Source organism: Choloepus didactylus, chromosome 1 (genome assembly GCF_015220235.1).
Source record: "Choloepus didactylus isolate mChoDid1 chromosome 1, mChoDid1.pri, whole genome shotgun sequence".
Taxonomy (NCBI): domain Eukaryota; kingdom Metazoa; phylum Chordata; class Mammalia; order Pilosa; family Megalonychidae; genus Choloepus; species Choloepus didactylus.
In genome coordinates this window covers 6,544,213-6,558,017 of record NC_051307.1, presented here as the reverse complement: position 1 = coordinate 6,558,017, position 13,805 = coordinate 6,544,213, and the positions used below count along the sequence as shown (strand labels likewise).

At 42.7% G+C, this 13,805-nt stretch overlaps 1 protein-coding gene across 2 annotated transcripts in view; it reads right to left on the bottom strand.

Annotated features, from left to right (window-relative positions):
• Positions 1 to 13,805, bottom strand: part of DSCAM (DS cell adhesion molecule) — an 834,563-nt gene that overhangs the window by 677,458 nt on the left and 143,300 nt on the right. For both annotated transcript variants that reach the window (XM_037831465.1, XM_037831467.1), the window contains exon 3: positions 10,981 to 11,127. In XM_037831465.1, the coding sequence (XP_037687393.1) occupies positions 10,981 to 11,127 (147 nt within the window). The remainder of the gene's footprint in view (positions 1 to 10,980; positions 11,128 to 13,805) is intronic.

Sequence of the window (13,805 nt, the reverse complement as noted above, 5' to 3'; positions counted from 1 at the left end):
GTAAATATTTACTAAGCTCCTACTGTATGCCAGGTATTACAATATTTTCCTTAAGGTTGATGGGAGATATAACTTTAAATAAAATTGCAATTACAAAATAATTTTTATCCTAGTAAGTGTCATTTATTTAGATTTTTCTCTGGTTGTGCAATATTGTTTCAAAAAACATTAAACATATTGTCCTCAAACCATAATGGAATGCCCAGAATATGTCAGCTGTCTAGAAGTTAGGATTAGGTTGGACTATTTCATATTTGAAAATGTATTTTTTGCTTAAATAAAGCCCCACTTTTAATAGTTATGACTGTTATAAATGGTGTGCCATTAAGTTGATAATATTTTTGGACTCCCCCTACCTTATACACTAAGGGAAACACAAAGAAAGTAAAAACAAAACAAAACAAAACAAAAAAGCAAAGTCTTCATCTGCTAGTGAAGGACAATTGCAAAGAATAAATTGCAAATAAAAACTTTGGACAAGTTACTGAGCTCTTTGAGCCTCAGTCTCCTCATTTATTAAGTGGAGATGATAAAAGTCACCATCAAATGGGGTGCTATGAAGAGCAGGAGTGTCTTCTCCTAGTAAGTAGTTAGATACAAACTGACATATACAAACTGTATAATTGTTAGCTCTTTAATAATCCAAACACAGTGCAAGTGTTAACGTAAGTCCTAATCTTCCCTGTACCATGTACTCTGAATTAACTGTGATGTTAAAGACAAAAATACGATATTTCATTGTAGTTTATTGTTCATTGTACATTATAAAATTTCTAGTTAAGAAAAGTAAATATTTTTATCAAGCAAGTAAACTATTTATTTTAATAAAAACCTACAGACTACTACTTCAATAGCATCCCAATGTTCTTAAATTGAACTGCAGGATTTTAGAGCATTTATTCATGACTTCTTCAGCATACCTTGTCTTTCACCTGCTTTTCTTAAATAGAATTACTTCTGCTTTGACTCCTAACAAGCTGCAAGCAATCAATTTCCTATTAGTTTTGAAACCATGGAAGTTTCTGGAGTAGGAGCACTCAGATAGAAGGAAGACAACAATGGCAATGGCCAACATTCATGCCACTTTACATATACTGACTGATTTAATTTTTACAACAACCTTATGATGGTGATTATGATCATGATCATAATGAGGTGACGATCCCCATTCCACAGCTGAGGACACCGAGGCACAGGAAGGTGAGTGATTAGCCCGAAGTCACATAGCTTGGTAACGGTGGATCTGGAAAGTGGAGCTAACATCTGGATTCAGGTCCACACTCGGACCTACAGGCCAGACAGACTAATGCACAGCTAGAGATGGAGACTTAGCTAACTACGTATAATTAATGGAGCAGCTCCTTGTCATTTCTGATCTTTATAAGAACACCGTCTTCCATTTCCTCATTCTCTGTCAATAGGGAAGCAGGGATCCAAAGCCTGACTCCTAGGTCACACCCAAGCTGGAGTTCAGACACTTGGCAAATGAAAGATGTGCAGAAGCATGAAACCTTCCTTGGAAGAGCATGTGACCCAATTGGGAAAGTCTAAAACCAGCCTATATTTACTTATTTGCTATGTATGCTTACTAGCTTCTCTACAAAGAACATCTTGACTTTCTGTCCTGCAGAGCAATGTGTGCTGGAGATTTTCTAGTGTTTATAGAGCCCAATTCTGGGCAATCAATATTCTGTATCATCATCATAGTTCCAGAACCTACGTAGACTGAAATATTCTATAATATTCTCTCATTGCCGTATCATCAGAATGCTTCCTATAATATTCAGTGTTATGTAGGAATGGCTCATTGTAAACCAAAAAGTTTTGGTAGGAGACTGACACAAAATGTGGACTTCAGAATACAAAACTAAAAATCAGAGGGTGAGTTTACACATGAAATGATCTCAAAATGTAAAATCAAGAAGCTTGCCTGCAGTCCCTGGTGCCTTGGGCCTGGCCCATCTTGGATCTGGCCCCACCCAGGCCCCCAGGGGAGTCTGCCTCAAGGGAGCTGAGGGAGGGGCTGCCAGCTGGAGCTCCAAGGCACGTTGCAGCCTGGGTAAGGGGACAGCAGCCAGAAGCGCCAAGCGTCAGTACTCTTAGCCACACTGCCGAGGCATTCTGCTTTTTGTTTCCTTCCTTTTAAACACTCCTTTAATTTAAGGATCTCATTTAATAAATATTTGCTGGTTTTTAGCTATGCATCAAGCAGGAGATATAAAGATCTATGTGAGAAGGTTCCAAAAAAGAATTGGAAGTATTTGTTAACATCTGAATGATAAAGAAGTCACGCAAACAGAAATTCATTGAGAGTTGCGGGAATTTTGCATCCTGCTTTAGTCATGCTCTGCTGCAAGTGGCAAAAGAGGAGCAGGCAGCGGGGAGTAAGCGAGCCCAGAAGAGAAATCAGGGTCGATGTTAGCATCATCCATGTGGAAGTGATGGATGAAGCCAAGGGAGTCAGATGAAATGACTGATGGGAAAATAGAGAGTGAGAGGGGAGGGTCTAAAGACTGGGGTACCTACATTTGTAAGTAGGGAAGAATAAATGGGAACACAAAGAGAGAGACAGTGAAGAAGTAGAGAAGGCCAACCCGTGTGGTATAGGTTCACGAAAACCAAAAAAACAAAGAGGGAGGGAGGGAGAAGGTAAAACTGTGCAGATCCTACATGGAAGTCAGAGAGAACTTAGACCAGGAGACAGCCCTGGGGTTTGACATTAGAAAACCATGGGTGACCTTGAAAAGGTTAAGTTTCTCTAGAATGTAAAACCCATACCACGAGAGATAAGAAAAAGTGCTGAGTACACGCTCTCCTTTTTATCAATTTGCAAGAAAAAAGAAAGAAAGAAAACCTAAAGTAGTCTGAAAGTTGGCAAAGGGAAAAGTTTCATTAAAATTAGGGAAACTGAGTACCCGTATCCTAAGAAATATGGTAATCACCAAATAGATGATGGCACAGGCAACAGAGGAGAGAACTGATGAAACGAGTTCCCAAAAATCCAAGAGAAATTATGACAATAGCACAAGCCAAGAATTAGACTTGGAGGGAAAGAGGAACATTTCTTCCTGTGAGAGAAATCATGAAGACTCAGGAGGAAGAACCTGTAGGAAGGGTAACCTGAGACTCCATGAGAACGCCTCCACTGGCAACACAAAAGGGAGTCAACAGAAAGCAGACAAATCCCCAGACTGACAGCGAAGGGCCAGTTGAAACCACCTGGCATGGCTTTTCAGGGCATCCAGTCTCCAGTAACGGTCAGCAGGCTGGAGGATGGAAAGCAAAATGGTGGCTACTATCATTACTAGGGATTCTACTACTAAAGGTAGGAACTGAGGAAAGAGGAGGTCTCGAGTGCTAGACTTTTGATTGTCCGGTACCCCCCTGTCCGGAAGTGAAGTCACAAAGAGCTGACAGACGTGGTGACTCTGGCTGGGGCTTTTCTGGAGTCCCTGGCGTCAATTCACGTGCCAGGGGACTTCCCTGCTCAGGTCTAGCCCATCAGCCCCAGACAATCACCGTTTATCTCTGGCCTTTACGACACCTTTTTACATTGTCCTCTTAAGTAGCTAATAAATTATTCTGAGCCAAAATTTTATTTCTTATACTATGGCACATTGCCTAAGCAAACTTGGACCTGTGGCTTGTGATCTCAGCCTGGTGATAATGTTGAAGTTAACAACATCATGATCACTAGCTGATATCATTTTGTGAATGACCTTTCTATTCCTTTCAGCCTTCCTGAAATGAAAACCCACAGAGGAGCAGGAAACCAGAGGATACACTTGGATCCAAATCACATCAGATTGACTTAGCTTCCCATCTGCTTTCTCACATCTAGAAAGAACCAGCCATCACAGGGAGAGAGGAGAACAGACAGAAGTTCCCTAACTGATGAACATCAGATGAAACGACATTTCCATTTAGGTGAAAAAGAAAAGAATCTGGGTCAACATGTTTTGGGATATTAAAATAATTTGGGGTTAGATCTTTCTCAAGACTGGGAATTACAGATATTAGAGCAAGAAATACTTCAGTTTCTACTGTCTTACTCATTTTCTCCAGTATACGGTGCTAGGTATATTTAAAAAGTGATTGTTGAGTGATTGAAAACAAATGGGTGGCGCTTTGTGCCTAAACTGTTTGTCCAAACAATATGTTGTATGCTGAACACCTGCCTTCCTTCTGGGAGTCGGGGACTTTGTTACGTGCTAGGCAGAGGGTGCTGACATGACCAGCCCCCAACCAGCACCCAGGGCACTGCTTCCCCAATGAGCTTTCCCGATAGACAACTTTCACACAAGTTGTCACAACTCCTTGCAGGGAATTACGAGTCCTGTGTGACTCCACTGGGAGAGGACCCTGGGAGCTTCTATCTGGTTTCCTCTGGACTTCACCCCATGCTCTTTCTCTTTGCTGATTTTGCTTTGTCCTTGCACTGTCACGAGCATCACGAATCGCAGCCACAAGTGCAATTATGGGGTGGACTTGGGGACCCCTGACACATGCATAAAAGTTCTGTGGGATTAAAACTAAGAAGAAAAATAAATAGTCAGCTTTGAGGAATGGAATATTCAGTCTGGAGTTTTAATATCCTACCATTTTACTGAGAGAGGAGAGAAATGAGACAGTCTGTTATCCACATGAGGAAGCTGAGGCAAAAAAAAAAAAGAGACACCTGTCTGGATGCCCCCCCAGTTACTCTGCATCAGAGCTGGAATGAACAGTCAAATTCACCTGGCAACACCTGGTAGGAAATCAAGGGGTATTTTGACTGAGCTGGTGACTCAGTACATTCATAGCAGATGGGGTATTCTGCACACTCATACCCACAGAAACACACACACACACACACACACTCCTGAGACCCTCCAGGCTGAATTTGCTACCACACTTTCCTTTCTGGGTTTCTCTTCTTTCTATTAAAATTACATTAGCATATCTCTCTCTGCATGACTTGTCTACCTGTCTCAATAGTTCAAAAATCAAAACACAGTTTCCTCCTGGGTGCTACAATCCAAAACATACAGTTTCCAATTTTGAGAATGGGAATTTGTCTTCTTTTTGAAGGCTAACACCTAATAGACTTTCTGTTTGCTGCCCACCTTTCAGGATCCCATTAGTGGGTCATTTTAGGAACACCAAGGTTCAGCTCCTCGTCTAACAGGATCTCTGCTCTCAGTGACGTGAAGAGTCTCCGGCATATCTGTAAACAGCCAATGTTCACCTGCTTTCAGGTGACAGTGGCGCGACATGCAAAAATTAATTTAGGGAACAATGGCCTTAAATGGCAAAATTATAATAAAAATTAATGGCTTCAAAAAAGAAAGAAAGAGACCAGGACTCTCCTTTCCTATAAACTTTCATGTGGAATGTATTTCTTAGTTAGCTCACTCCCCCAAAATATAGCACGGTGAAAATATCGTCTTTCTCCATCTTTCTAACTCCAGTATGTTGCACACATCCTGTCCTTAGTACAATTTCCAACGTTTGAGATGAAGCTCTTATTTACTAAAAGTCAATAAAAATGAATGAATGGACATTAAAATGTTCCTTTTCCAGTTTCCATTTGTTCCTACAAATGTCTTTTTAGTGATTGTTAAAGAAGTGCTTCCTCAATTCTGCCTCTCCCTGGTAATTGTTATATCAAATATGAGGCTTTCAGGTGACTAAAGATTTGTTCCTCAAATCATTTTAATGTTGATCTCATTCCTTTTACTTATAATCTCCTGAAGGCAGAACTGAGTCTTACTTGCTGTCAAGTCAACCTACACAGCCATGTAGCAGTTTGCATTGTGAGTGCTCAGTGAGTAGCAGTAAAATTGAAATATTAGTGCCTTAGAAAAGGGGGAATTAACTGATAGAGCTGAGTGATATCCTTACAGAGTGTACGAAATCTTACCACCACCACCACCACCACCACCACCCCCGCCCTGGCACACACGTCTGAAACTCTCCTGCTCCAAAATAAAACAATTCACACAAATCTGCTCTTCATTTCAGTCTGCTGAAAGATGCTTAAGGAGAAGTTGGCCTAATTTGGCAGACCATGCCTATAAGTTAAGTGTTTTCCCCTTTCTATAATGAAAATGAAGATTTTCTTAAACGGCCACCTCTTTCGTGAAACTTCTCCACCTCCCCCAGGCACAACCAACCCCAGGGGTGTGCTTCTGTGGCGTTTTGCTCCACCTGCCAGCGATCACACTCCTGGTGGCAGCACAGCCCTCTCCTCCTTGGGCTGCTTAGGATCACAAACCATCGCCTGTCAAACCTCGGTCTACGCTGCCAAGCAGGGGCCTGGAGAGGGGGACGCCTCTTACAGCTCTGTGCTCTCCATGCGATCCATGGCATCTGAGATGCTAGGGTTATACCGTTTGATATGCAATGTGGGCAGAAAACTGTGCAATTTTATCCCAGTCACAGGAAGAAGATAATCATCTTTGGACTTAACTCACTGATCCTTAGTGAGAAAATTCTCCTCGGGTCTTCACTAATAGAGGCATTCAGATGGGAAATATTTTAACAGAAAATTGGGCCCCTGTGAAAGAGGGAGGCAGATTATCCGGGAATAGTAAAATGTTTGCTTTTTCCATTTTCCAAATCCAGTTACCCTTGGGCTGTGTCTTTGATATTAATGAAGCGAAACCCCCAGTGAGATTCTCAGGGTTTTATCAGGAGAAGCAGAAGCAGTATTCTGGGCTCTTCCTGCTGGCTGCCTAACCAGCATGACATTCACAATAGGCTACTTGAGTGAAACCCAAATGTAAAGTGTCCGCTACTGTTCTTTCCCAAGATGATGCCTTATGTATCTCAACATCAGCAGTACCTACAGAACACATTGATATCCAAGCTATTATATTTTTGTGGGGCTACATTAATATTCTGATATTTAAAAGGCTTTCAGTTCTGCTTAGGGGAAAAGAACGGATATGGATCTTTTAAAAATCTATATAAACATCATGACTCTTCTTTTTCCTAGCTCAGATTAATCAGGTTACGAGGCAATGGGTCAGGAGCCATCATACTAATTGAAGATATTAGATGGCCTGGTGTGTGCTTGTCTCCTGGATATTTCCCATCTGCATATTGACGAGCCTTCTAGCACCTGCTGTGCGTGAGTGGACAGGGAAGGTGAAACGCGTGGTGCCCCGTGGCCCAGGTGAACAGCAGGCCGACGTCAGAGGAGAAGCCACAGCAGTTTCAGACAGGGACTAAGTCATTACAAACCTTTCTTTCCCCTGAGAGAGTCACGAGATTCCTACTTTTAGGTCAATGCTCATTTCTTTCCAAAAATCCCTCCAAATAAATGAGCTCATTTATGTCCTTGGTATTAGTGACCAAATGACCTCATGTGACAAAAAGGCACAATTTGATTCCTGAGTCGCTGTTCAGCCCAATTTAAAACTCCCCTGCAAAGAAATCGATGCATGACCTAATGTACAATAAGCTGATGGAAGCCACCGTGTGAATGCTTAATGAGACTTGCTTCTGCTCCCATGAAACCCAGACAGAAACAACTGGTGCTTCTCACTCCTGCAAGAATACAATGTAGTCATTTATTTTCTCAACCACGATAAAGGGCAAATAGTATTAAGACCCACTGGTAGAAACCACTTTTGTTTCTTTGTAAAAGAATACACCAAACTTTTCCATTTTATTTTTTCAACTTGCCAAGCAATCTCTAGAGGACTAACATCCACCATTAACCTTAGCCAGGATTTCTGACGAGCTCTGGCCTAGAGCTTTGGCAGAACAACTCTCACCTATTAAAACCAGGCCTCTGCTTCTGTGGCGTCCCCCAAGGGCTTCCTGGCCAGCAAGAGCCCAGCACTGGAACCCAGTCGCCGGCCCTGCCAGCACACAGCACCCTGCTCAGGCAGCTTCCCCACTGGGCCCCCGGAGTGGGGACGGAGGGCCGTGGCTGGTTAAACGTCCATTAGGGCCCTCTCTGACTTCCAGAAGCTTCCAGCTTCCTTAAGTCAGCTCCCAGTACCCTTCAATCTATCCCCTGCTCCCAGCTTATTACATTAGGATACTCACACAGGCTTATTTTCGTGGCTGATTTAGTTAATCATTTTCCTCCACGGGGAGAATCAGCAACTAAAGTAAGTGATCTGAGCAGAGTAGGAATGTTGCTGGGACAAATTTCCCAGCTAGAGTCACGGCAAGCCGTGATGACTGGATGTGCCTGGAAGCGTGAGACGGCAGTAAATACAGCCAATTAGTAAATCTGAACAAGTTCAACAAGAAGTTACAGGTTATCAGTTCATTGACAACGCAGAGAGAGACTAACCTTTCACAGACTGTCTGCTGGGCCCACAGCATTAGGACTTCTTTCCTGGAGCTCACAGCTAACCCTGAGCAAAGCCGCTCTGTGCCTGGGGCCTCTGCTTTGCAAGGTCGACCCCTGAGGTCAAGAGTCCCCAGTGTCTCCCTCCAGATGCTCAGTCCACGGGGAGTGGGGGAGGGAGGGTCCAGCCTTACCTGTGAGCCCCCCAGGCCTCCCACCCCCCCACGCAGCCCAGGATGGCAGGGAGGGAGGCTGGTCTCTGTCCTTCCCATCCCTTGTCACACCCTGGGCCCCAGCCACTGGAGAGAAATAGACTCCTTCCCCACTGAAGCCATCTGAAACTGGTTTACTCACAATGATACCCAAGATTTTCACCCATGTTCATCACCTCCAGTGACTTCATGAGCTCCTTCCCTGGCACTTTTGGCAGCCCTGGAGGGCAGGAACAGGGCTGGAGCTGTAGCGGTGAGACATGGCACATCCCATGGTAAGGCTTTCTTTCCAGACTTCTACTCACAGAGCAGAATGCTGCCTTGGAACTCGTTCTCATCTGGCTCATTTTTAATTGTAGGTCATTCTGGGCCATTTTAATGATAGGTTGCTTAGTTCACACTGACCTGCCAGGGTATGAAAACTGTGTCTGTCTTTGTTGACTGATTTTTGACATGTTGGGCATCATTGGATGATCATGTGTTTGCTTAAATGGCTTATTTACAAACAAACTTACTTACTGATGAATTCCTTAATGTGATAATAGCCTTACTATCTTTGTTTTCTAGATACCTCTGTAAAGAAAGAAAAGTCAAGTGCTTATACAGGGTACATACTATTGCTTTCAAAAGTTTACCAAAGGGGAAAACTCAAACATGTAATTGAAGAGAGAACACGGGCATTGTCAGTTTCTATCAGCAAAAAAATAACACTACATTCTGCATGCTAGCATCTCTCCTCTCACCGGAGATAAAACTCCTTTTATTTTATTTAATTAGTTTCACATTGGAACTAAAAAAATCTATATGCATAGATTACAAAAATGTAGCTATTTCTATTCCTTACCCAGATTTCAGGTTCTTCTATCTTTCCAGGAGCATGCCCCATTGAAGTTTGACGTGGCCATGTGACTTTGAACAGAAAGGACATGTGTCGCTTTGAAATGGAAACATTAAGAGGCCGTTTGTGATTCTCCCTTTCTTGCTTCCCATGCCAGGGCAGACCCTGTAGCCCCAAGTTTGGACGGCGATATTACAAAGTGGTGGAGCCCAGGCCGCCGAGTATGGGAGACTGCAAATACGGCCAAAAGTTCCTCCACCTCCTGAATCCACACCCCCTCACCATGTAAATCTGAGTGCCCTTCCATGCTGTCTGTCTTGCCATCAATTCTCTCCAGCTGCTGACAAGAAAACCAAAATTACCTCTAAGGAGAAGAGATTAGGACCATTAAACAATCAAAATTAGCAAATAAAGAGTGTACAGATGGGTCTCTTGTCTGATTATTACAATCATACTTCAGATCTTAAGCTTGGTATTTTTCAGTACCTTAAGTTAACAAATTATGATAATTAATCAACAGAACAGAAAGGAATTTATTGTTCAGTGAAGTGTGAGGGATTCTGTGTTCACCATAAAGACAATATTAAGAAAAGCTAACGCGTTCTACTTCCTATTATATCCTAGATTATGATAAGATAATTGAAAGACTAGATTTAATTTTTGATTTGGAATTTTTAAAGAATTTCTGGTCCTTGTTGTATAGTAACTTACACAGCCTAGCTAACTGATAAATCAAAAACCAAAAGTGGGGTGTCACCATGAGGGCATAGTTCCAACTTCTTACTGCTATACATTGCCGAAGTTTGGGTAGGATTCAAGAACTCAGTTAAAATGCACATGTGTGCACATGCACACACATGCTCAAAGACATAGAAAGAAAGCCAACATCTATAATCCACATTAAACCATATACAATACCTATTACAGCTCTCTCGAAAGCATTTTTATGAGATGCCAACAGTCATCCTCCAAGGATATGCGAAACAGGAAAACCAAGCAGTTGCCTACTTTGGCCTTTCCAGATAAAGAGCACAGAGCAAGAAATCAACTCAAATACCATAAGAAATGAAGAACCTCAATTTCTTAAAAGCTAAATTTCAGTTGCGTAATTTCTAGTTAACAAAAACAAGCCAAGAAAATATTCACATGCAAATACTTATTTCAGTACTGAACATATATTCTTAAGGTATCTTCAAAAAAAGAGGTCAGAAATACTACGTAAATCTTAGACATTTAAAAGTAGCAAAACAGCATGAAATCAGGGCTTCTGTTCTCTAGATTTCAGTTTTAGAAGTCGGTCCCAAGGGTATCCCTGAGGTCTCTCACAGACGGAATATCACTACTCCCCTGCATTTTAGAAGTAGAAATAAAACTGCAACTTCTTTCTAAAAATAACACTTAAGGCACAAGCAACTGGTTTCCATCCATGGTCAATTCACAAAGAGCATCTGAATTGAGCCATTATAAAATATGAAACATTTACATAATATTTATAAAATAGCGACGGACTTAAATAATTCTTCACGATAACACACGCACCGATGAAGACCCGGATTCGATGTCTGAAATAACCCCGCAGAAGGTGAGCCCAGGGCCGCGCACCTGGCAGGGCCGCGCACCTGGCAGAGCCGCAGGCCTACCTGAGACAAGTGAAACCGTGTCTTTCTCCCACGAGACAACAGTGACGTACGCCTCCACCGAGGGCGGGATAATGCACTTGAAGACCGCGACGTTGCCTCTCGTGGTTTTCTGGTCCTCCACGCGGACTGTATAGGGCTCCCGTAAAACTGGAAGGGAGGAGAACACCTTGTGAGACACGCGGACGGGCTGGCGGCCGTGGCGGCCCAGCTGAGCACATGCATTTTGGCATCAGTGGAGTAACATCACGACGTACATTTCTTGGAAATAAAATTAAGAAACCTACATTTCATGCCTTTCGTCACCAGACTGAAAAGAACATACACTCCATTAACAATAAGCAACGGTGTATACTAAAAGGACAAGAGTATTTCTAAACCATTTGATCTACCCCAAAAAGGCATCTTCAAACCTAAGCACCCCCTAAACCAAGGGGATGATGCTGCTGATGATTTCTACCTATCTACAGAGTTCTTGTGACGACTACATCCGTTACTACACCTGGAGCACTCAGAACAGCACCTGGCTGGAGTAGGTTGGGTGTGAAGTTGGATCCACTTTACATGGGGTGCTATGGCATGAACTGTGTCCCCCTAAAACATGTGTTCAAGTCCTAATCACCGATCCTGTGAATGTGACCATGTTGGAAATAGGATCTTTGAGGATGTGAGTCATTAAAATAGGCGCTAATCAAATATGGCTGGTGTCCCTGTGAGAAGGGGAAAATGGACAGACATAGGAATGGGAGAGAAAGCCGTGAAAGGATGGAGGCAGAAGTGGAGGCTGCAGTTATGCTGCCACGAAGCAAGGAATGCCAAGGATTGTTGGTAACTCCAGAAGCCAGAAGGGAGAAATGGAATGGATTCATCCCCAGGACCTCAGAGGGAGCATGACCCTGCTGACACCTGGACTGCAGACGACTAGCCTAGAACTGAAAGGGTTAAATTTCCATTGCTTTAAGCCACCGAGTTTGTGGTACATTGTCATAGAAGCTCTAGGAAACTAAGACATGGCCGCTGAAACAAATGCCATGGAATTGGTTTAACAACAGGAATTTATTGACTGGAGCTTTCAGAAGCTAGAAGGCTGGCTTCCTCCCTGGGTCTGTATCTTCTGACTGGCTGGCCATCCTTGAGGTTCCTTGGCTATTCCAGCACAAGATGATGACATGGTGGCATCTCCTCCTTCCTCTTCTGGGTTCTGTTGACTTCTGCTTCCTGTGGCTTCTCTCTCTCCACGTCCAATTTCCTTTGCTTATAAAGACTTCAGCCATATTGGATCATGGTCCGCCCTCACTTGGTTTGGTCATACCTTCACTAATAATAACACTTTCAAAAGGTTCTAGCACCCACAGGAATGGATTAAGATTGAGAACACAGTTTTCTGGGGAACATAACTCCAAACCACCACGCATAGGGTCTGGCTCTTCTGCTCCATTCCATCTCTATAAATCTGGGTACAAGCTTTACTTCTCTAGAGGTTTATTTTCTTCAAGCTTTAAATGAGGGGGGTGGGTCAGGAAGGCATTTAAGGTCTGAATTCCAGAAGCCTATGATTTTCTAAGATATCCACGGCAACAACTTCCCTAATTATCAAATCACCTTTCTTAAAGAATTAGTCATTGGACAAATACGTGCCCAAAAGCTGACCATTAAATTCATTTCAAAAGAAACTCACACACCAACAAAGATAAGAATGACTCTGTAAAGGGAAATCTCCCAATATAGAAATGAACTCTTCAGAAGGAGTTTTTGATATTCTTGCTGTTATGGGTTGAATTGTGCATTCCAAAAAGTTATGATCAAGTCCTAAACCCCAGTACATGTGAATGTGCTCCTATTTGGAAATGAAAGTAGTTAAGTTAAAATGAGGTGATATTAGAAAAGAGTGGGCTCTTAATTCAATGTGACTGGTATCTTTATTAGAAGTGGAACTTGGTATACAGACACAGAAAGAAGACAGTCAGGTAACAGGGATGGAGATGGAGTTACACCACAAGGCAAGGATGCCAAAGACCACTGGCCACCACCAGGAGCCAGGAGAGAGGCATGGAACATTCTTCCCTACACCCTTCAGAGGGAGCACGGCCCTTCCAATGCCACAATTTCAGGCTTTCAGCCCCCAGACCTGTGAGACAGTAAATTTCTGTTGTTTCAAGCTACCTCGTTTGTGGTACTTTGCAATGGCATGCCTAGGACTCTTAAACAGGTACAAATTCTGGATATGCTGAGCATTTTAGTAGGATGGTATGCCATTCATGCAAGTATTGATAAGAGTATTGACCCCCAGCCACCATTTTTAACATTAAAATTTAATATTTTCTCAACTGGAAAAGTTCCATTATTTATGTCTTAAACCAAAGAGATTTTTCCAAGTTTAGGAATCTTCTGAAACCCCCATCATTGGACTCTTGTGCAATGTGATGTGTCAGGGCCACACTCTAATGAGAGGACCATTAGCTAGTAATTCACGGTGCATCATCTTTATACACAGGGGAGGGGATTGACTTTGTGTGGGAAAACATGTTGATCAATAACCCTGTATGGGAAGAGGTGGAAAACTCACTAATAAATGAAAATTTGGGTCTGGAGGAGAGCAGAAGACAGAGAAGAGGAGAAGAGGGTAGAGGAGAGAAGAGAAAGGGAGATTAGACAATACAGCAAAGGCCTGAAGAATGGGTCCTTTATTACAGGAACAGGGTGACAAAAGAGCTGTACCATTCCATCTTATGTCCAAGTGTCTGTGTGATGTTTGCTCCTAAGCTATAAAATTATGTGGCCTCCCAGAATCTTCAGCAAACTCTGCTATACACACAGATGGTTCCATT